Raw genomic sequence first — 22795 nt, 5'->3', positions numbered from 1 at the left:
CATAAAAATGTAAACTTGCGTATACATCGACTGAATAATTAAATAAAGTCTGGGCACAATAGGCAGAGGCGCTAGGAAAAGAATCTTTAAAGAAGAAGAAAGAGAGGATAAAGTAAGAAATGTAAAAAAGACATTACCGTCTCCCACCATCGGTCTCTGACCTGAATGTAATGTCCAATCAAATAGGGGCGACTGTGGGTACCCTGAACGCCTCTGTGAATGAAAAAAATCAGAATTTTATGTGCTCTCGTAAACGAGGCGTGGCATTAAAGTCGCCCTCTGCCCCACGCCACCCCACCCCCTTCCCCCCGAAGAATTTTATACAGAACCCGAGAAACAATTATTGCGAACAATTGCGTCTCGCCAGGTCACCTTTGTCACCTTCGAAAGTGCACGCAACGCTCAACAATGATATTCTAAACGATCCGTGGCACGGTCGGTGATCCATTGCGAGGCTAGGTGCCACCATGATATACGCGTGTATCCGACTACAGCTCTACCACCGTGTCATTCCATGCGACAATCGCGGACTGGGGACGACGCGTGGGCAACGCAACCCGTGCCTCGCCTAAACGGATGCAACAATGCGTCGCGTAATGGCTCGGCTGCCGACACCGTCTCACCCAATTCAGTATATCTTCCTATCGCGAAAACAGGGACACGAGAGAAAGAGAGAGAAACAAGAGAACGAGTCCGGTTCGTCCTGACTGTGAAGGTCGCGATGACTAGTGCCTTCAAGTCGACCGTGATGTTTCAGAGGCTTCGAGAAGACGTTCAGCAGCATCTTGAATGAAACCTGCTACCTCGCTGCTGATACTTTTCATAAATGAAATTAGCTTTAACGAGAGGCGAAAAGGGTTACCGATCTGGTTTAATATAATACTACCCCTAATTACAGAAACATCTGAAATGAAAAACAACAGAAATACGAATCGTATTTATCTTATTATTAAATAATAATTTAAACAATGCATTTACTAAAACGTTTGTTCGACCTACGACACTGTCACCGGAACAGTCGCACAAAGGATCGAATTCTCCTGCGCTATCGATATATCTTTCTGTACGACTGGGCGCAATGCGTTCCGCAAGGTTAAATGCAAACCGTTAAGAAAGAAAAAGAGAAACGTCTCGAAACGGATGCAACGGTTATGTACTGGAGCACATGACCCCTGTAGGCTGCTAGGCGTTAAGCGTAGCCACACGGTGTGTCGTACGAACGCGATGCCGGGTCTCGATGCTGATAAGCCAAGAAACGGCCACGCGCCCAACCCGCCAGAGAATGTTTGGCGTGTCCTGTGCCCCGCCCTTGGGGTTGGCGGGAGCAAGCAGAGACCAAGTCAGAACGCCGACAGTGCCCCTATAAAAGCGCCATCGAAGCCGTTCGATGTCAGCACAACCACTCCAGCCACCGAGCAAACACATCTGCAAGCTTAGCAGCTAACCAAGGACCTTTGACAACCTCCTCATCATGTACACCCTGGTCTTCCTCGTCGCAGCCCTCTCGGTTGCCGCAGCGGCGCCATCCGGCTTGTTGGCACATGGAGCCGCTCTGGCCGGTCCACTTCTAGGACCCTCTGCACTTAGCGGACCCATCGTCGGACCATCCGCCCTGGCTGGACCGGTTGTCGGACCTGCTCGCCTTTCCGGTGCGGTCGACGGCGGTGCTCTGGTGACTGGAGCCGTTGCTGGACCTTCCATCGTTTCCGGTAGCGTTGCTGGAGGCGTCGCAGCTCCCTGGGGAGCCGCTGCTCCTTGGGGAGCACTTGCTGCCCCCGGTCTCGTGTCGCCATGGGGTAAGTGGCTACATTCTTTGGTCTTTTTCTGAGAAGTCTTGATAGACTTGATTAGAGAACGGTATATAAATTGGAAATACAGTAGTATTCTGACCAAGATGTGTCTATCTTAATGGTCGTATGTAACATTTGAACTTGGTTTCGACAATGGGCGATAAATCCAACCACGCACGGTAGCTTATGGCGGTGTACTTTCTAAACAGTTATTTATCGTTGAATCGACTAACAGAATCATATTCTACGAGGACACAACCTGATCTGATACTCTTTTTAATTCAGTATTCAAGAATTTTCTTTATGCACTAGCAATTGTATTCTGGAAATACTTCATAATTCTTCCTCTTAAGAATCTACTCGAGATAATTACAAACGATCCATTTTTAGGCGCCGTGTTAGCCGGTCCAGCGGCAGGTCCAGCTGCCCTTGCTGGCCCTGTGGCTGCGCCAGCTCTTATCGCCGGACCATCTGGTAGCATAACAGCCGGAGCGGTCGGTGTCGGAGGAATCGTCCGCGCTGGTCCCCACTGGTAATCGCCCATCCATCAACGACATCTTCGACTGATCTCCCCCACGATGCCCGTCATTTTGAAACCGACCACGCCACGATCTCCGTCATATACCGCTAGTACCTCCTATCACTGTGTCTTTTATATGTATTCTGTGTACATAACAATACCTCATATATGTTATTATACGTAATAATAAAAGCATGCCACTTTTGAAGAGGAACCGGATTGAGTCGTTTGTCCTGGTGCCATCGACTTCTCTAACCGTCGTAATTTGAGTCTGAGCAATATATCAAAACAGTCTTGTATAAATGTACACTTCCGTAGATGTTGATAAATAAAAGCACGCTTTTTTGAAAAAAAAAAAAAAGAAAGAAAAATTTCACTTATTTTCTCAGAATCCTTCAGTACCTTTGGCGATACTCCTTTTGGCGTTACACACAAAAGGATTCCACTACGATTCCTGAAAATGAGTTTTCGTAAAATTTTGTTGTTCATGTCTGAATTTATAAATCATCACCTTACCTAACCTTGCAGTTCCCTACAGTATCTATAGTCTCTCAAATATTCCACGTGTACTGTATACACATCCTCCATCGATGCTTCCCATCATTTCACAATCGAAGACGGTCGATTTCAGACGATGTAAACATTAGTCCGCCGATTTAGGTCTACTCGATTGGGAGCCATTGTTCTCCGTGTGGTACCGTCGTTCAGGAGGCCATCGACAACGGCGTGGCCGGGCCTCTATTTCGCGGTCCATTGTTCCGTTGTCAACGTCGAAGCGCGCCGCGGAACGATACCTGTCCACCTTTACCGGTAATTGGAGGAAATTGCTTCAACGCCGCTCCAATCAGCCGAGTATTCTCCCTATCGGAGAGGGTCGACGGAACCGGATCCTCCTGATATCCGAGCGTTTCCCTTCCCAGCTTTGTCCGGGAGTCCCTTGAGCGTCGCTACATCAACGTCCCCGTCCCTCTACCCCTCTTTAATCTCCGTTTTCAATCGCACTCTCTCTCTGGGAAAATACGCTTGGAAAGATGCATCGCGGAGCCTGGTTCCGGGTCGCGAGGATTCCACGCTGATTCCGAGCTCTCTAGACGGAATGGAGTGGACCCATGAAGGAAATTATTAGCGGGACGTCAACGAGCATTACCATTTCAAAGGGACCGTCGACGGAGGGACGAGGAGCAACAAGTACGGGACGGTCGTCAAATTGGGCAGTTTGCGGACGAACTGGTTGAAACGTTCGTTATTAAAGTGGCCTCTCGTGTTCCGTATGAAACATGAAATTCAAGTAGTCCGGGAAGCTTCTAACGTTTTAGCACTCGCGCATGTTACACAAACATTTCGATGTTCATACCGCGACGGTGTTTACTTACGATATTACATGCAGCTGGAATCACGGTGAGGGAAGACGATGGACTCTTCAGTCGTTGCTCACTGATGGATAAGAATGATTTGTAATGTTTGAATAGTTGGAGTCGACTTCGTACTGAAACTTTTTAAACAATTTATGCGTCGATGTTACATGGCAAATATATTGGAAATGTGAATATACATTGAGCTTGATAACTAAATTACTAAATAGTAAATCCTAGATGAGTGTTCGAAGCCTCTTCGGCACTGAGACGCAGAGATCCCCAGATGTAACGCTGACTTTTTAATGAGGTTTAGTACAGTGATGGAGATATATTTGTTTCAGCCGCATATGAGGCATTAGTCTATGAAATATTTAATGTTCAGTGCCGAACAACCTTCGAACACTCATCGAGGATGTTTTGTGTTTGCAGAGACACAGTGGTCGTCAAAAGTTTCCGGCCGAACTGTAACTTCAGTATATTTGTCTATGACTTTTATTAGACCCGTATTTATTAGAAACAGAAGAAAAAATTAATTTTATGCGAGACAAATTTGTAATGTCATCAAATCTGAAAAAGCAATGTATCATCAACATGAGTATATCAAGAATTTATTTCTATATGTTAAAATTAGAGTGTACCCAGAAATATTATACAGTATGTGTCAAGTAAATAGACATTCATTTCTCTTGTAAAGTATTATCCATAAATCGACTATTTCGATCGATGAAATCTGCAGTCTATTTATATCATATGTATCCAATGTAGTTAGGGGTTGATCAGAACAATCGATGTTACTTAACAGACGAAAACTTACTTTTTTCTCGGCAATGTACCCATCGATCATAAGTTTATTATCCATCGATCAGTGTCTCCATCACGATACACGATTTATCACAACGATACTCCGTCACGGTTCATTAACGCCCGAAAAAACACTCGTCGCTTGGGAAGCGCGTTTCACATAGGGCCGCAGTACCCCGTTTCAAATCCATGGGAATTATAAGCTCATCCCCGATGGATATTAGCATTTCAAAGCGTGCAGCTTCACCTACGAGAATCACAGCGAAGTGCAACAAGTACGACGAGTCCTTAAATCAAATAGTCGCGTAGCACTCGAGGGAGGAGAGTAGAATTCAATCAGTCGAGGCGACGGGGAAGATAACGATTAATGTCGGTTCACGTAAACGGGACGAAATTAATAGAATTCCGAGTAATCGAGTCACGGGATCGGCCGAGTGTTCCGCGAGATACCTCGTCTCTCTGCGTCGGGATGTAATTAATTCGCGACGCGACTCCACCAGGGGACTACGCGGTGTCTTTCGGCTACGTCGTTTAATAGCTCACGCATACATTGGCGGGTGGAATTCTTCCATATGGAAATAGGTCGTGACCAGTAGCTAGCGGTACCGCCGTGACATTTCCCCTGTGGAAAAATAGGAGGAAAGCCGGAGAGACGCGATATTCAGGGTCAACTCTGGGTATAAAAGCTGATATCCCGGGGTTAATTGACAGTCTCACAATTAGCTCTACAGCCACTACAGTGGAAAACCGCAGCAGCAATCATGAAGTTTTTGGTAAGAACCTCCACTTCCTTTATATTATGGTTGTCCATTTCTTTCTTAATACTGTTCGGTAATTCACAATTATCATGAAAGAACCTGGCCCATAATAACATCTATGCAGTTATTAAACGATACATCATCATGACTGTGTTGTGACATTGCTTAATATCTTTATTCCGATTTGCTTCCATCAGGTTCTTCTCGCAGCGTTCGTGGCGGCCTGCTCCGCAGCCCCTAGCACACTTTTGGCACCAGCCTTAGCAGGAGTGGCCGTTGGTGGGCCAGTCGTAGGATCTACAGTAGTTGCTGGGCCTGCGGCTGGAGTCGTCAGAGTAGCCGGGCCTGTTACTGGCGGAGCCGTGGTCACTGGGCCCGTTGCTGGTCCCTCCGCTGTTGTCGGCTCTGTCGCTGGACCCACTCTCGTTTCTGGAAACGGTCTTGGTGCTGTTGTTGTTGGTAAGCTAACTACTGCATCATGATCTTAGATTACCAGCTTCAATTCTAGCATCAGGTAGAAACGAATAAATAGATTTTCAGGAGTTACAAGTGACTGTGAATAATTAATCTTTTAGGCGGTGGAGTTGTCCCAGCTGGCCTGGTAGCTGCGGCTCCAGCGGTCCTGGCTGCTCCTGCGGCCACGGTCGTAGCTGGACCAGCAGGATCGGTCGTTACTGGTCCAGTGGCGTCTTCTGTCGTTGCAGGCCCAGTGACGTCCGCGGTTGTCGCAGGCCCCGTTGCCAAAACGACCGTGATCGGTGCTTCTTCCTCGGCTGTGATCGCCGGAGGCCATATCTGGTAATAGACCAGTAGGACCATTTATACCTCGTGCCTGACTCAGGACCACACTGATATATATATATATATATGTATATTATTATGTAACTTTATAAATGAACAACATTATACTGTAGTTCCTTTGTGAGTCAATTTACTCCTAAACGTACCCTGTAATATATCCATTTGACTTCACGTGAACCCATTATTCTTTTAAATATGCAACCTCAACGAGAATTTGCGCCACAATACAAATAAATCGACTCGAGATTACTCGATTTACTTTATCAATAGCCTACCCAATATAATCGAACTGAGAACCCACATATAATCGAAAACCATATCCAAGCGAGTTTATAATATTATCCAAATTAAACGGCTGGGTTCGGCTAAACGTTTCTGTTGCGCCACGAATTTCGTTAATTACTTTATTCGCGTTTTCAGAGCCCAACCGATTCACCGGTTACGGAATTCGAAGCGGTACGCCCGGCCCGGGGCGTACGCTCAATACATTACGAATCAGCTACCAGCCAATCGTGGGTTAACTGCGCTCCTACACAAAAAGGCACGTACGAATAATTTTGCAACTGCACACGATTTGCTAGTGGAACGGGGGCTTAGACAACTCCCCGCGCGGATCCCTCTAGCATCCCCCGTCATGAATATTTCAACAAGTACACCTTCCTCCGCGGAACAAGTGGGACGGGCTGGAGAACGAGGAAAGAAAACCTGGGGGGAACTCGCACCTGTGTGCGCGCGCGGTACCGTGGTTGCCTACGCGAAAAAAAAAAGAACCAGCGAAACCAACGCTCGGATGACAATGCAACCGCGTGGCTGACGCAATTACGCAGTCATAATCGGTTCACTGTCAAGTACGGCGTTCGACTGGTCGCCGATAGATAGCCGATCGTCTGTCTTTATTTTTTTCTGTTCTGCGCAGAATACCAGCCAGGTAGCCGTGGTTACGAGAGTGGAACGTATTTTCTCCTCAAGGATACTTAACGGTCCTCCGCCTTACGATTGAATCGCGTGTGGATAGATGTCAGATATGATAATCCAATGTCGGGAAATGTTTCGCGCAGCCTTGACGACAAATCAATGCGAAATGATTGATGATCGGTGTTGACGGAGTATGCTTGGAAGCAGGATGAAGCTGAAACTGGAGGGATTCGGTCGAGTACACTTCACAGTGCAAAATTGCAATCAGAATAAGTCCTTGGTAAAATATATATCTACAGGGTGGCGTGTAGTTGATGGAACAACCGAGCATGGGGGTGGAATATGGAATAAATTTTTGTCGTAAGACATTATTTTCGGGAGAATCGACTTTCAGAATCTGCTGAATACGCGTGTGATTGAATATGGGCATATCTTCAAAGTCGATTTTCTACTATAAAAAATGTTATTCTGTATTTTCGACTTACTTTTTCACGTAGAACCACCCTCTACCCGGTTGTACCACAAGTTACACGAAACCCTCTATAAAGAACTTTCTTCCGTGTGAAATTAACAATAAGAAGAAACTTTACTACATCGCTGTGGACTACAGGTGTTAGTTCTTCCCTAATATCAATTTTTCCAACCTAGCTATATATACTCAAAATAACTGTACTATAGTGTTCATTCTGTTCGGATAATCAAAAACGACATGATCGTCCTCTGATCGTCCTCACTTTTCGTAGGAAGATTTCCAGACCGGGAAAACACGTAACAAGCCTGTTTGTGTGAATGGAACGAAGAGCGTGAATTTGGTCGGAGCAATTTCAAATGGTCGAATTAGTTTCAGTGTAAATTGAACGTATCAGGGGCACCCTGCGCCAGTTAAATACGTCGCGCTGTCGATTAATTAAACGCTATTTTGTCCTTCAAACAGGACCAGGCGACAGTATGTTCAAAGGATCGAGGGAGGGGGGAAACGAGCAGTACCACGACACAATCAAACGCGCGATAGACTCTATCGGTCTGGCACGCAATATCGCCTATGATGTCGCGTAACCCAGGGACGGTTTGCATCCACTGCATCGCGCGTCAACCTATTCGCGTTTAATTCGCCGTTCGCGTGTCCACGCTACCAGGCATATACGTATACTACACGCGAGCGAGCGTTTCATCGAGCAGGCACCGCTTATCCTAGGATCCGTTCGCTGCGGCAATGCGCTGGTCCGCGGTCAATGTTAACGTGCTAATTGTTCCAGCCGCCTAATTATGGTTGGACGGTGTCATTTGGCAAATCCACATTCGGCGACAGGAATTGCTCCTTAACACATTCGGTACCGATGGGAACAGTAGTTCCAAACATGGGCGCCTTGGGTAGTGCCCAGACCCTTCCAATCAAATGCCTGTCTTTGAGACATTGTGGAGCGGATTCATATGTCTTGTGTAGCCATAAGTGAATTTATGTACATCAGTGGTATGTAAAGGAACAGTTTGGTAATGGTCGGATATGGTTTTAAATATTTCAGGAGCAAGTATTTTTACATTAAGGATTTCCTGAAACGACAAATACCACTGTCGGATCAGAGTTATAGTTCCCATTCGAAAATGTGATTAAAAGAAACATTTTTATTGTTTTGAATGTCTTTTGAAATAATTGTAATGACATGTTGATACTGAAAACATAGAAAAATAAACATTCATCAGAATCCAACACTTATCCTCATTTTAATCACTGTACTGATTCGAATGTATTTGTGTACAGCTAGCACTAATCGAAGCGTAGTAATAATTTGATCGTAATTCCATCGGGCTACGCCAGATGCATTAAAGTTATATTTCCAACTCAGCAGTCCGATAAGAACGATCTCACGATGCAGTTTTAATGAGGCGCGCGGATCTGATTCGACGGGGATGGATTTCATGAAGCAGAAACATTCCACTGAATGCATCTATTCACACACTTGCCAGTCCCGGAAAAAAAGGTAGGTTCAGACCAAATGGAAGTTTGCAGCGGGTAAAGATTAGACGCGATCCGATGTTCCGTGCACCAGCAAACTTTCGATCGACCTGTTCCCGATTCTGGGCAAATATTAATAAAAATTCACGAGGTTCGGTACTCTTCCTAATAACCTGCTCGCTCGATTATCCAGAATTTCATTCCAAAAATGGATGACGCGCGGTGCCAAGTCTTTCTGAGATCCAAAAGATCGTTCGTGTGTGGCATTGTCGATAGAGGAGATGCAGCATCACGTGAACGGGACCAGAAACTTCGGGATAATCGGTGGCCTTTAATACAAAGGATTGGCGAACCGTTGAATGAGTCGGATGACTGTTCTTCAAAAGGCACCGCCTCTCACGAACTCGTCACAAAGGGTCGAACTTTTCAATATCTCTGGGTCGTTGTGGTCTGTGAAGCGATTTTCGACGGACTCTTGGGATTTCTGATCGCTTCGCGGTCCGTAGAATAGGTGAATCCACGAGAGGGCGTGAATTTGAGAGTCCCTCCCATACAGGGTCACGTAGGCAAAGTAATTTCGAAGGGGGGTGGAAGGTGAACTAGGGTAGCTGAATTTTACTTCGGTTTTGACCGCTTAGCGATAAATTTTAGTGGGATAATTTATTAAAGAGGTTCCTAAAGGAGGACATGAAAGGTATAATACACGAATATAAAATGGTAAAAGTATCGATCCAATTAGAAGTTGTAAAAATTAAGAAAACTTATGTTAATGAAGATATTTAGACTATAACAAAAAGAGGACCTTCTGTTGCGATGATGTTCACGAGAATTATTTAACTGATGATCGTTTTCCGATGAACGAATTCATGTTATCAAGGTAGTTGGAAATATACTGGAATGGACTGTACATGATTCTTATGATAATGACATACTTGATGTAGGAGTAGACTCGTTCGTAGTTGTTTCCAGACTCCCCTGTTGTAGTTTGTTCAATTCTCTCCTAGTTTCACGCGTATTTCTATTGGTTGATCGGTGTATCGTAGTGCCGGATGGATTTATGCATGATGGGCGTTCAGTGTTTGCGTGGGTGTGGCAAATATGTTAGGAATTGTGGAAGGGAGAACAATGTACCGAAGTTCCCCTTTCCGACATGGACCAGGAATTCCTAGAAACCATCTGCAAGAAAACCCCGTAAATCAGCTAAAAATCCTTGATTGCCTTGCATGTGTTTTCAATTCTCCAAGAATCCCAGGATAAAAAGAACCACAACTCTTCTTATAAAAAACTACCAACAGTCTAAAAGTGTTACTGATGTACATATTTTCACCAACACAATTCCGAACCGTCCAACCCAGAATACACCTCACCACGATTACCACCGTACTTATTTAAGCAAACTCCGCACCCTTCTTCGGAACATTCCGCAGACATTGGTCACCCCCCAAGTTTCCTCGATTAATCTGTCCCTGGGGTAGATGTGCTTGGAGAAATTCGCGTGTTGCACAAGACACGCACGGTTTGGTTAAAGTGCCGAACTATAAATTCGTCGGGGCAATAGCTTTGCGGGGACCACGGGAATCGCAACTTGACAAATCCGGCGCGCGCAATTACGAGCGACGCGAGTCGTGCGCGGCGTCGGGATTCAAAGGACGGATTACCCGTTGGACATCGCGAGAAAAATAGACCAGTGGAACGCAACCCCGGGCGGGGAAAAAACGCTCGGCTGGTCGGTTCCGAAATAAAAGGGGGGCCTTGCAGAGCCCTCACAGGCCGGATTTTATTTCGCTTCGGCCCGATGCATCGTCCGATCCGACGCTCGTTTACTCTTCGCGGCTCGGATTCTTTGTGATCGACGCGCGTCCATTCCCCCGTTTTACAGCTGAAAATCAGTTCCTGTTTTCCCTTTCTGCGTTTGCGAACACACACGAGGGCGCCGAAAACACGGTCTTTTCGCACTATTTTACCGACGGACGCGCGGCGATTAAAAGCAGACACCTGAACGTATCCCATGGCCGTTTCAAAGCTGGCTGCAGTGACGGAAAGCTGTGTAGTATGGTGGGAAAAAACGGTAGGCTTGATGAATCAATTTTTTTGTCGATGTTGAAACGATTAGACGAAATATTAGATGGGATTACGGAAGAGGTTCTGGGTACCAACGTTGATGTTCAAAATCACTTGAATGTCATAATTTTATCGATCTTTAAACTTTGAGCTTGCTTCGTGTTCCAAAGCTTAATATGAGTTAAAATTGTTTCCTATGCATTTACACCTATAAGACACATTCGAATCATCTATTTCCATTCCATATTCCTATACCAGACATGCGATAATGATGATACCAAAAGCCACTCTGACAGCGTACGCTTATTGTTCCCATTGACTAATATAACACTCTGTTGTCCAGGAAAAACATATTCCGTCGCCGTTCGGCCACATGACAATTGCGAACGGTCGAGTTCAGGAGAATTCCATGATTTAACCCGTAACTGCTGCAGCGAACCACAATTATTAGTGTTCATCAAAAGGTAGAGCTCGGAGTTTCGGGCGTAGGAATGAGCTCGGGACTAGATCATCAGCAAATTCGAGGCGATATGCATTGCTGACCACCGGGAAAATTCTGTTCCCCGCCTCGTTTACGAACGACCGTTATTGCGGTAACAGGCGGTCGGCCGGCTGATTCGAGGCTGAAACACGTCCCCGACGGTGATAACAGCTCCTGGCCGTGACGTTGGACCCGGAACTTGCATCGCCCACTGCAATCCCGTCGTCCATCGGTGGACCGCACCCTGGCTCGTTTGTTATTCCTACTTTCATGCGGGGTTGAAGGTTGCGAGTCGCCCGATTCTTCATTGTCGCCGAACGGGTATATAAAGCATCGTGTCACAGGGGGTTAAGCATCAGTCACAGCCAGCCTGAAGACTACTACACGAACCATCATGAAGTTCTTGGTGAGATAATCCTTCGTTTTTATTCGTTTACCGAGAGATTGCGTGTACCGAGTTCCTGAACTTCTCGAAAATACGAACTTCAACCCCTTCGCTACGGTAGCGTTAGCTATGTTACGATTATGCATTACGGCAATTATAAACTACGATTAGCAGATATCACGCTACGGTCTTTAATTACTCTACTGTTTGAAATTATTATATTGGGAATGTACTTTTTTGTAATGGAAAAAAAATGGAGTTCACATGAAAGCAATGTTCATCTTAAATTATATTTTGTCATCATTTAAAACCTTGCATAGAGCATACTATAGCATTCGGGACGAAAGGGTTAATTGCAACTGTGCTTTAAATGTAAAGATAGAGATAAACTATCAGGGGAATGAGATTTGTTCGTCGAACGGTAATAGGGCATTATTTTTATCGTAGTAATTTTTAATTGTATTTTTTATCGAAGAGAAACTTGTGAATTAATTTGACTGCACTGGTTTACATGTATCAGGTGTTCGAGAAACAAATGGTCAAAGACTTCTTACAACACTTATCGAACATGCAGCAAATGTTACAGGACATTACAAAATTGCTGAAAGTCTGAAAAAAATATTCTTTACAGGATATTAAAGTTCGATGGATGATGTTTATGAAGTAACAAACGTGGCTTGAAATATATAATTTTTCCAAGATAATACATTTTTTCCCCTCTAATTCTAAGATTAGTCTCTCTTCGTCTGGGCGATAATTATATTTGAATACAATATTCCTAAACAATCTCTCGAATAACGATAAAAATTAGATGTGGTTCGAAAAGAAGTTGCAGAAAAACCTAATATATTCTTTGTAACTCATGAATCCTGGGACAATAATTCCTCCAGGCCAAATAGATTTCCTACTGTTGGTACAAATAGATTTCCCATCAATATCCTAGATTTTCATGTAGAAAATCATCCTAAGTATGGAATATTGTTTGCACGCCGCAATTAAATTGGAACTTCAGATCGTCCTCGTCGCCGCCTTGGCCATCGTCTCCGCCAACCCGGACCGTGAACGTCGTTCGCTCGGCTGGGGCCACAATGGCGCCGTAGTCCTGGGTGGTGTGTTACCAGGCGTGGCGTTAGCCGGACCACTGGCTCCTGCGGCCGCAGTAGTGGGTCCCGTCGCTGGGCCCACAGCCGTCATTGGGCCTTCCGCGGGCGCCGCCGCTGTCGTTGGACCAGCTGCCGGTTCTGCCGCGGTCGTTGGACCGGCTGCCGGTAACTTCCTTATCTTATCTCGCGAAACCGCTTGTAACTGCGCGAATTAACGTCATAAGCGTGAGCACTAGTGATACCTTTACACTTGGACAGCTCTGATTGAAATTGAACAGATTGGATTAAGCGGTACCATAGACGAAGACATGAAATTTTGTATGTTTCTTTGGATTAGACTTGCAACGCTAATAGAGGAGACACGTGACTTGATCTGTAAATATGTTTGAGAGATGAATTGGAATATCTTGTTTCATAGGATCCGCCATCGTCGCTGGTCCATCAGGAACTGTTATATCCCCGGGAGCTGGTGTTTTGGGACTCTGGTAGAACCTCAAGATTCTGGACTTGGATTTTAGAGCTTACAACAACTGGAACGATCTCCCTCCCCAACTTGCAGCCGATTTCTCATTCGACCACCGTTCTCAGGACTTCGATCGAAGTGCGACGTCACTGGGATTGATTCTTCGGGATATTCGCGTTCAGCATCGACGATTATAGTGTCCTGAACGGTTTCACGCGGACACGTTCGAGTCTTCGAGGTTCTTGCGTAAAATGTCTTCCATGTACTTAGCCATGCCCCTGTTACGCTTTTATACGACAATAAACGAAGCTTGACCGTACTTTCCTCTGTTTACTCTTAATCTGACCGTCTAATCCCGAGAAGTATTGTCCCGTTCCGGGGGCGAAGTTTTAATGCCACTTAAATGACCGTAAAAGTTATCGAGAGCTCGTCGTCCTCACGGGACCAGCAGTTCCAGTTTTTAATTACTTTAGATTGTTAAACGCACTGCGGCGTTACCGTGGCTCGTAGGCGCGGCCAATGAAAGGCTACGTGAAATAATGGTTTTGCCGACCGATTGGCCGTCACGGAGTGGACCACCGCGATCAAGTTGCCGCAATTTGTTCGACCAGTTAGGCGTTGGACAGGTTACGATTGTGAATGGACGATGGCGATTCACAAGTGCAACGACTTGTTTGGTACAGAAACACTGGCAGTTTACAATTGTACATGTCCATTGCTTGGAAAACATTAAACGAATCGATAGGAAATGTTTGATGAGCATTGAGAAAATATGTTGTCTTGAATTGCAGACTATATACTGTGGACGAGAAAAGTATTCGTGAATGGATGATACTAATTATCATTTAGCAATGTTCTTTTCCGTATACTACTAATAAGTTAAAAATTATTTTCTTCCGGTTATTCTATAATAATGTAGTTTCCTGCCAATTGCATAGTCTGATAGACAAGGTTATGAACTTAGTGTTATGCCGATTACAGTATTAGTAATCGATAGTGTCACCAAGGTATGAATACTTTTGTCTGTTATTGTATGTATATTACAAGTAGGCAGTGATAGAAGTATTTGGAAGATGCGGACAATAATACAACGACTCTATCTTTAATATAAATATAATATGCTGTATTCTATTAATATTTGGTACCTATAGATTAATAATAGAAATAACAGATTCAGTGTACAGAACAGTTAACTGTTGTACTAGGTAGAGTAAAAGAAACTGCTGGTTGCACGAAGTAATGTTTATTAAATCACAAATTTCCATATTGCACTCTTTAACATAATTCTCTTTGATACGCTCGATAGACCGTAGAAATTATATATACTTCCATCAGAATTTTAAATTACTAATTACCCAACTAATCAGAAGTCCTTGGTATACTGAGGAGATTATATTATAATGCCCTTCATAATTACTTTCGTCCATAAATAATGAACCAATGACGAGAATCAGAATAACGAAGAGCATTTGGAATTAATTATTAACCGGATATTCGTGGGTAATACGAATGTGCGTTAAACTATTTACAGATTATCGAGTTATCGACATATACTAATCATCCTAAACCAGAGTCGGAATTTGACGCCAAGGGTGGATTGTTCGAAGCAGTACACAATTGATATTAATATTTAAAATAAGTTTATTATCTGATAGTAGAATTTATATTACAAAAGGGAGGGGGGAAAGAAAATGAATTTCCATGGTGCCAATCGCTGAGGGTCGAACGGAATTGCTGCCAGAAGGGGGTCGTCGGGAATCGTCAGTCGCCGAATCCGAATTTTGAGCAATGAAAGTTCTCAGAATGTCGAACTTCATTGTAATACTTCAGGTCCAGTTACGCCGGGGTGTTCAGTGATGTTTACCAAGCTTTGAGTCCCCAAGGGGAGGCAAGAGCTGGGGCGGCTACAACGGCGGCTGTTAGAGAGAAATAAAACGTTAATACCATCGATAACAAAGAAATAATGTCAAGACTAATTCATCCTCAAAGGATCAAGGAGCTATTATCCAATGTAACTTTACAATTTAACATGTCCATAAAAAAATCTATAAAAGACTCTTCGAAGAGTCACATTTGATCTGTTCTCGATCTTTCATAAAAGAATCAATTAAAAGGCTACCAATGATAGAAATATCATCAAAAGATACATACGCGCCGCAAGGAGCTTAGGGCCAGCAGCGATAGCAATGGGGGCAGCAGCGATGTTGGATCCAATCCATGGGGAAGCAAGAGCGGGACCCGCGAGGATTCCACGACGTTCACGTTCCTGTTCAGGGAAAGCCGCGACGATGGCGACGATGGCGAAAAGGATCATCTGTAAAACGAACAAATTTGCTCTTGTAACAAATACTTCGAATCTAACAATCAGAAGAAAAAGAACCGTCTCTTCCTCTTCAGGCTGGTGATCACCAATGGCGATTACGATTACCCAAATGTAAAAGACGATGGAAAAAAAAATCGTTCTTACCAAGGACTTCATTTTGTTGGTTGGTTTGGGTTGGCTTGTGATTCTTCGAACTCGAAAGTGCAAGCGACTGATGAAAATCCTAGGTTCGACTTTGTCTTTTATACTCTTGTTTTCCTACCCATACAGTCCCAACCGACCATGTACGTCATTCACCCCGTACGAACACGTGTCAGGCCGGTGTTTTCCGACCGGTGGTGGTGGCCAGTGATATCGGCGTGGTGCGGTAAGCGGGCGTGGTCATACTTGAATCCGTAAATCAAGACAGCGATCTAAAACGATGAACTCGCGCGGCGGCGATGTTGCATCAGAAATCTCGATCGCGGCGCACGCAACGGGACGCGAATGTTGCAGAAGTTTCAGGCGCTAAGGCGAAACGGGGTCGCGAAGTTATTTGCATATTATACGGCCGGTGGTGGGATTTTTTTTTTTCTATTCTCTGCCGCGGTTGCCACTCGCGTTGTTGTTACGAACCTGTAGTCCGTCGCTGTAAGGGGGCGAAAAAATCGGGCACGATCGTTTAGGATTTAGGGTTCAACGATAAGATGCAATCCCCGGCCGATGTTGCGACATCTACTTTCGATTTCTGCGTGAGACGGCCTTGAATATAGCGCGACCGATAGCTAAATTGTATCGATCGCAGATACAGAAAAGCAGGAAATGCTGCCTTGAAAGTCCAGTATGAACGTTACAACATAGAAAATCAATTGCCCGTATCCATGAGCCTCCCACAGACCGTTTTTTTTTCTATTCCGAGTATTATTAGTTTGTACCCTGTCGCCGCAGGTGAATGTTATTGTTTACTTGTAAACGTTGACTATTTGTAACATTGACATGCAGCTTCTCTCTGGATCACATCCAAATATCCTGCTCACCAAGTATCTTCTCTGAAATATTTTAAAGACTCCAAAGACCTCTGGAAGAGTTGGTTAAATCACATTGCTGGTCTCGGTAAAGACTCGTCCTACAGTAGTCGTTGGAAGATATCCTCTTTCTGAACATTCCACGTCTAGAAAAGTAACTCCTAACAATCCGCTAAAATATTCAGTTCTTTGTTCTGCTCTTAATCGCGTGGAATTCATACGAGTCCTGCCCAAGAAAACGGGGCGCGGTGACCTTTTTTCTTTACTCATCACAGGAGGGCAACACGCAATGACAGTATATAACGGTTCAATCCGGTTCGAGAAGGATCAGTAACAGACGCGAATGCACACTGCTGGACACTAGAAGGATTCCGTGGAACGGACAATAGGAGAGGAACCTCACAGGGGAAGAAGAGCCATGAAGTTGCCGGTAAGCAAGGGGACGGGAAACTTTATCGTGGCTCATCGAGCGGACCTGTTCGAAGGGGGAAGATTGTTACGAAAAGAGAATCCGCGCGGTGTTCCTGATGAGAAAACTTTAATCTGTTAGTTCGTAATGCACTTTCGTGTCGTCCGTGAAATATGAACGGGGGAGGGACCGTTATCTCTGACCAATGTTCCCTGATATATAGAACGCCACCGGGTATTCGAAGCCGGTCGGATAATTGAAACGTATGGCCGCGTTCTGTAACTTTGATTAAGACGAGTAATCTATTGATTTCACTTAAATGGGATTCGCGGCTGGTAGCGCCGCTAGTGATTACCGCGATCTATTCGTCGCGGATTCTTCTTTCTTGGACTTTGTGATTCGAGGACTTTGTTCATCGATCAGTAGGAAACGTTACTTCGAAAGGAAGCATAGTATTTTACCAGAACTAATCTTATTGACGTACAATACTGTTAAATAATTTCTTATCACAGGCATTATCAAGAGATAGCGGGAGTGTTGAATTCTTTTTTGAACTTTTACTTCTTTCCTGACTCCTTCGATATCACATTCGCCGTGTCCCTCTCCGGAACAAGTCCCGAATGACTCGACTGTCTCGATTCTTCGATCCGCCAGGATTGTCGGGTAGCTTGTTCGATCAAAAGAAGAACACCGGATTCTTCCCACTGTGGGAGCATCCGTGCTGGTCGTAAAATGTTTGGCCGAATACCGTCCACGTGCTCGCACGTAAACCGTGGCGACGATGACGTGTTCATGCACGACACGTCTACAGGGAATCGAGTTATGCAAATTCGTGGTGCGTGCGAGTCTATCCGTGGCCGTTCGGATGAGACGGATTCGTGCCGGATATGGCTCTCGAATCACCTGAACCGTTCGCCCCACGATGGCGAACACGTCGGTTCGATGACGATCAACATTTAGGGTTACACTTAGTAAGTTTGGTATGATACACGGTTGAATGTGCTCTTGCCATTTATAACTATAGATCGACTTTCTGAAAGAACGAACAATCGTTTTTCTAACCCTTTTATAGACTCTAAATCATCTTTAGAGATCGAATGAGAAGACCAGTGCAAGGGGGAGTTATGCCATTAAAATGTTGGAAATGGAGATTGTTATTAAATCTGGGATCCTTTGCTGTTTAGTTGCTACCCCTTAACTTATAACTACGTGGTAAAATTCCTACCTATATCATGATTGTATAGTATATACGAACATAATATACTATGATGTACGCTACTTTTCATGAAAGTGAAAGCCGTATTATCTTGCAACGCTACCGTTGTGGCATAGCTCCCTCTTGCACTGGCCCCCTCAAATTATCTATTTCCATTTGAACGCATTGACTGTCACATTATAACAATTAAATCGTGATTTGTATTCCCACATATTGTACAGAGTAAATTTCCACAAGGTACATGAAATTCAATGAGATTAGCGAAGCTAATTGCCGTGACCGTATCCTGCTCCCGTACAATGATCGGCTACTTGTTTCGCGCCACTGGAAATTTCTATCGATACTGCTGCAAGCAAGTAACGTTAACATCCAACCGAGTCTTGTTCAGCCGTCGAAGGATCACCTTCTCGATGCTCGATGACGAACACAGACAACTATGTCCAATAATATTCATGCTCACGGTGGACCGAACGTGAAAATGTTCCAGGCATCAATTTTAATACGACTATATTTATGAGCAAGATTACGCGAAAGCATTCCAACAATTGTGTCGCGGTAGCCAGGCGACGCCGCCGCCGTCCCACGTTATTAGCGCAGATAACCGCGGGCTCGCTGCTTGTGACACTCGTCTTAATAAATCACGCCTTATCCGTTTTCAGCCGCAGTTAGTGGCATCGATTCTCCTAACATCCGTTTGCGCCGCTGGCTGGCCTTATCGTGAAATAGTGGGCGTCGAGCAATCGGCATCCCCGTTATTCGTCGCCCCGGTTTATGGAGTCGCACCTGCGGTGAGCCTGTTGGACCCGGCGAAAGAGGCTGTTGCAACGATCGTTGCTGGCCCGGTGACCGGGACCACGATTGTCGAGGGATCGTCGTCCGGTCCTGTGACCGTCGTATCGCCAGGGGATGCGATCACCGGGCTCGATAACAGTCCACCGTCGACGAAAAGTAATTCTCCATCATCCTATCCGCGATCGTTCGACGATGTTGCAAGTCCACTCTTCGATCCTACATAAACCGTGTTCATGGGACTAGACTGGATTACGAACTCGAGGTCGCATACTATCCCGATTTCTATTGCCTCATAGATATTTTACAACACGCATAAACCGAAGAATTTATCGACAGTCGTGTTTCTCCCGCGAATTTTAATGGATCCATAAGTTGAAACGTGTGTATATTCGAAATATACACGGGCGATTAAATGCTCGGCTAGGCCGAACAGAAACCGTACACCACACTAACATTTTTATTCCCTCCCGTAGATGCGACCGTAGCGCCAGCTGCGCCCGAAGATTCGGTGCTCATTAAAGGAGCGTCGGCGGGTCCGGTAACGCTGGTCGCTCCTTCCGACAATCCAGCCGCGATCGTCGATAGTGCAACGTCAGCACGAGCTGAAACAAAAAAAGAGGTTGTTGCATCGTCAGCGTCGTCGTCGGCTGGTGTTGCAATCGAAAACTCAGAAGAATCGTCGAACCCCGCGACAATTAGCCAGACAATAGGAATAGCGTCAGCGAAAGCGATAATAGGTCCCTCGACTGGGCCCGTAATCATCGTCGGACCGACAGCTCCACCAGCGCCGACCACGGTTGCTGTTCCAACAGTCGTTCCACTATCGGATGCAAGTACCAGTATCATCGAAGCATCCTCTGAAACCACTAACATCTCAATCTCCAGCAACGCAACCGTGCAAACGCTCAACGAATTGTCTGCTTCGGTCACAGGTAAATCAGCGTCACCTGTTTTCCTTTAATTCACCAAGTCTTTTCGAAAGGTAAACATACAGCGTGGGTTAACTGACCAGGTTGTAAATATCCCGTAATTGCGAACGGTTTGCGTTACGCCCGGAGACGTTTACCCAACTGACCCCTCTGTTTTCAGATACAACAGAGCCAACCGGGGTCAGGATTTCAGCGTCCAATTCGAGCCAGACTATCACGCAGAATTCCGGGAATTCCGTAGTTTTCGCGTCAGCGAGGGTAAATTTGATTACGCCCGCGGCTACGATCGCAGCCAGCGAGGTGGCCTTAAGTAACGCCGTCCTATCAGCGACGACCGTTCCCACAGCGCTCGTTTCCGGTTCCTCGGGGACCGTTTCCGCCGCCGCCACTGCTGCTGCTTCCGCTCTGCTCCTCTAGACGCCGATCTAACCATTGTACACGCTCGAACGGTCACCTGTTTCGTCCCCCCGGTTTTGTTCAGGGCGTCGCGAAGGAAGAAACGCCGATGACTCGATGCACGAAGCGGCTACGTCTAGTCGGAATACGGATCAGAAATGACCCAGCACCGTTGGCGAACTGTTAACCAAGGTTACGAGAGATAGGCAGCCGCGAAAACCGGCGGCAATTCGTTGACATTGCGTTGGCGACCGGGTCCCGAGACTGCGAAACAAGGAAGGGAAAAGTTGTGCAAGGACGACGGGGACCACGCGTAGTTGTTGGCATTGATGTCCGCCTCGCGCGCTCGCTCGCTCGCGCCAATGATCCGCGAACGACTGTTTGCATACAATCGCGGCGATCTTGCTACTTCTTCCAGGCGTTCTATCGTGTCGTTTGCATAATCGATTTTTAATAAACGAAGCAGGTTGACTGGGATTGATGGTTTATGCTTTAGTGATCTAAATGGGGTTTGGACCGTTGTATATGTAGGCTGTGGATTGTATTGTGAGATGATATTGCCTGAAATAAGTCCACGAAGATGAGAGAACGCAGGAATTCTTTTTGCTCTGAATTATCTTATTGGGTTGGAAATAAAATTGAAAACTTATCACATTTGATGAAGGTTTTGTCTTTTATTTTAAGTCACAGTTTGATGAGTAGACTGCAGATGTTTATGCATTTATAGGAAATTTTAACACGAACAATAGGGTAAAGTAAAGATTTTCAAAATATTTAATATTTATATATTAGTGTAAACATAATGAGACATTTCATGCAGGAACTAAATTTCTGATTTTTATATTTATATATTAATAAGTATATAAATCGACAAAGTTCTTATATCAATAATGCTCTAATATATTTGAGAAAATTTGCTTGCAGTTAAACGAAATAGAAGTTAGTACTACTACTAACTCCACAGTTAGTTTTAGAGTACTCAATTGACGTTTCAAAATCGTTTCAGTCATACGAGCGAGGAGATCAATGGGGTTGAATAAATCGAAACGGCGGAAGTGGAAAATTTCGGTGAATAAAGGGGATAATACCTAGCTCTGTATAAACTACAACACCATTCAGGATTTGGGTATTGTTTCGGACGACAACGCGATGGCTCTAATGAAGTTATATTTATCCCGTTAATCTAGGTACATAGCTAGCAATCGGAGCGATCAAGCGGCTGGCGCAACCTCTACTTTGGGTTAAATCATAGCAAACACGCCGAACCTAAACCATACGATTAAGTATGAAACTCAATTATTACCGTACCGCTTTCACCAGGCAAACGGACTCTGTCGAGTTGGCTCGGTGTGGATTTTGCTGTACGCGAGGTACCAAATGTTTGCTGCTTCACGTTTGAACCTCTTCCAATCATTGTAGCCGGGAATACTTCCCGCGACCGTGATCCTTTGGTATACTTTATTCGACTATCCCGAGGCGTAATCCTTCGAAATTCTCTAGCCCGAGTAACGAGCTTCATTGGACGTTTTATGAACTTTATCGTTCATGGAAATTAACTTTTTCATTGAATCTACGCTTCTCGGAGATTTTTTAAAATTAATGGACCCTTGGATGTAGCAGCCTACTAGACACAGGGAATATTTAATTGGTACAGAATTGATTAGCTGACCGAACTGAACTTCAAACGCTGCGTATAAAAATTATAAGAACTTCGGTTTTAAGGATCATATTAAACAGCGAGCGTAGAAAGTACAAGAAACCACACTTCGATCGACAAATGGTAAAGGATCAAATGACTAGTACAATATTTCTTACGAAATAATTTATACAATCTTCATTATAAGTAATAGATACTGTCCACTACCCAATGCCATAATATACATGTACAGTGTGATAGAAAATACAATTTATAATTCTTTATCGTACGATGTACGAATGAAGATTTCCATATGCATTAATATTTTAATGGAGGAAGTAGTTGTTTAAGGATGTCACTCGACGGTACATCACCGACGTTATCACTATTGATTACTCCATCCAGTGTTGAATCCAAGGATCCAGGCTGAACAGGCGACACAAATGGACGTCTGCAACCAGCTTCGATCAAAGTTCGAATATGTTTCAATTCCTGTATAACATCAGGACTCTTGGATGCTTTGTGAGAAACATCCTCTAAGCACTTTTTGCAATCCGATGCTCTAAGGATATCTAAAAAATGGGCGATGGGACTGATCGCAGAAAGTTGTTGAATTGCCTGGACAAAGAGATGAAAAACGATACTTTAATCGAGGGTAACAATTTCAAATTTTTCCTACATTGAAAATTTCATTAGAGAACCG

The 22795-nt window shown here is 44.7% G+C and overlaps 5 protein-coding genes across 5 annotated transcripts; 4 read left to right on the top strand and 1 right to left on the bottom strand.

Moving 5' to 3' along the window:
* The first annotated feature begins 1471 nt into the window (after positions 1–1471).
* LOC107192192 (tetra-peptide repeat homeobox protein 1-like) lies at positions 1472–2456 on the top strand. Its single transcript, XM_015581398.1, has 2 exons — positions 1472–1796; positions 2181–2456. Exons 1-2 carry the CDS (start codon positions 1472–1474, stop codon positions 2324–2326), a joined length of 471 nt encoding a protein of 156 aa, XP_015436884.1. The 3' UTR covers positions 2327–2456.
* Positions 2457–5188: 2732 nt separating this feature from the next.
* Positions 5189–6070, top strand: LOC107192222 (adult cuticle protein 1-like). Its single transcript, XM_015581432.1, has 3 exons — positions 5189–5239; positions 5422–5683; positions 5800–6070. Exons 1-3 carry the CDS (start codon positions 5228–5230, stop codon positions 6024–6026), a joined length of 501 nt encoding a protein of 166 aa, XP_015436918.1. The 5' UTR covers positions 5189–5227; the 3' UTR covers positions 6027–6070.
* Positions 6071–11804: 5734 nt separating this feature from the next.
* LOC107192223 (RNA-binding protein 12-like) lies at positions 11805–13706 on the top strand. Its single transcript, XM_015581433.1, has 3 exons — positions 11805–11842; positions 12834–13089; positions 13343–13706. The coding sequence occupies exons 1-3, from the start codon at positions 11831–11833 to the stop codon at positions 13411–13413; spliced, it is 339 nt and encodes a 112-aa protein (XP_015436919.1). The 5' UTR covers positions 11805–11830; the 3' UTR covers positions 13414–13706.
* Positions 13707–15187: 1481 nt separating this feature from the next.
* LOC107192215 lies at positions 15188–15953 on the bottom strand. The gene is made up of 3 exons (XM_015581425.1): positions 15855–15953; positions 15539–15701; positions 15188–15303 (listed from the first exon to the last, which is right to left on the bottom strand). The coding sequence occupies exons 1-3, from the start codon at positions 15864–15866 to the stop codon at positions 15248–15250; spliced, it is 231 nt and encodes a 76-aa protein (XP_015436911.1). The 5' UTR covers positions 15867–15953; the 3' UTR covers positions 15188–15247.
* A 1130-nt stretch (positions 15954–17083) lies between these two features.
* Positions 17084–21076, top strand: LOC107192214 (flocculation protein FLO11-like). The gene is made up of 4 exons (XM_015581424.1): positions 17084–17144; positions 18999–19287; positions 19605–20063; positions 20221–21076. Exons 1-4 carry the CDS (start codon positions 17133–17135, stop codon positions 20475–20477), a joined length of 1017 nt encoding a protein of 338 aa, XP_015436910.1. The 5' UTR covers positions 17084–17132; the 3' UTR covers positions 20478–21076.
* Positions 21077–22795: the final 1719 nt, after the last annotated feature.

The sequence above is a fragment of the Dufourea novaeangliae genome, unplaced genomic scaffold, assembly GCF_001272555.1.
Source record: "Dufourea novaeangliae isolate 0120121106 unplaced genomic scaffold, ASM127255v1 scaffold299, whole genome shotgun sequence".
In the NCBI taxonomy this organism is placed as follows: Eukaryota; Metazoa; Arthropoda; class Insecta; order Hymenoptera; family Halictidae; genus Dufourea; species Dufourea novaeangliae.
Note: the sequence above shows the minus strand (reverse complement) of the source record. Positions and strands in the feature narration are given on the sequence as shown.

Bases quoted from the DNA above. Each gene is read 5' to 3' on its own strand.
- LOC107192192 (XM_015581398.1), top strand. From the start codon at position 1,472: ATGTACACCCTGGTCTTCCTCGTCGCAGCCCTCTCGGTTGCCGCAGCG. The intron at 1,797-2,180 runs GTAAGTGGCTAC...ATCCATTTTTAG, and splicing joins CGGTCTCGTGTCGCCATGGG to GCGCCGTGTTAGCCGGTCCA.
- LOC107192222 (XM_015581432.1), top strand. The intron at 5,684-5,799 runs GTAAGCTAACTA...TTAATCTTTTAG, and splicing joins TCTTGGTGCTGTTGTTGTTG to GCGGTGGAGTTGTCCCAGCT.
- LOC107192223 (XM_015581433.1), top strand. The intron at 13,090-13,342 runs GTAACTTCCTTA...CTTGTTTCATAG, and splicing joins GGTCGTTGGACCGGCTGCCG to GATCCGCCATCGTCGCTGGT.
- LOC107192215 (XM_015581425.1), bottom strand. The intron at 15,304-15,538 runs GTATGTATCTTT...TCTCTCTAACAG, and splicing joins CCCTAAGCTCCTTGCGGCGC to CCGCCGTTGTAGCCGCCCCA.
- LOC107192214 (XM_015581424.1), top strand. The intron at 19,288-19,604 runs GTAATTCTCCAT...TCCCTCCCGTAG, and splicing joins CAGTCCACCGTCGACGAAAA to ATGCGACCGTAGCGCCAGCT. The intron at 20,064-20,220 runs GTAAATCAGCGT...CTCTGTTTTCAG, and splicing joins ATTGTCTGCTTCGGTCACAG to ATACAACAGAGCCAACCGGG.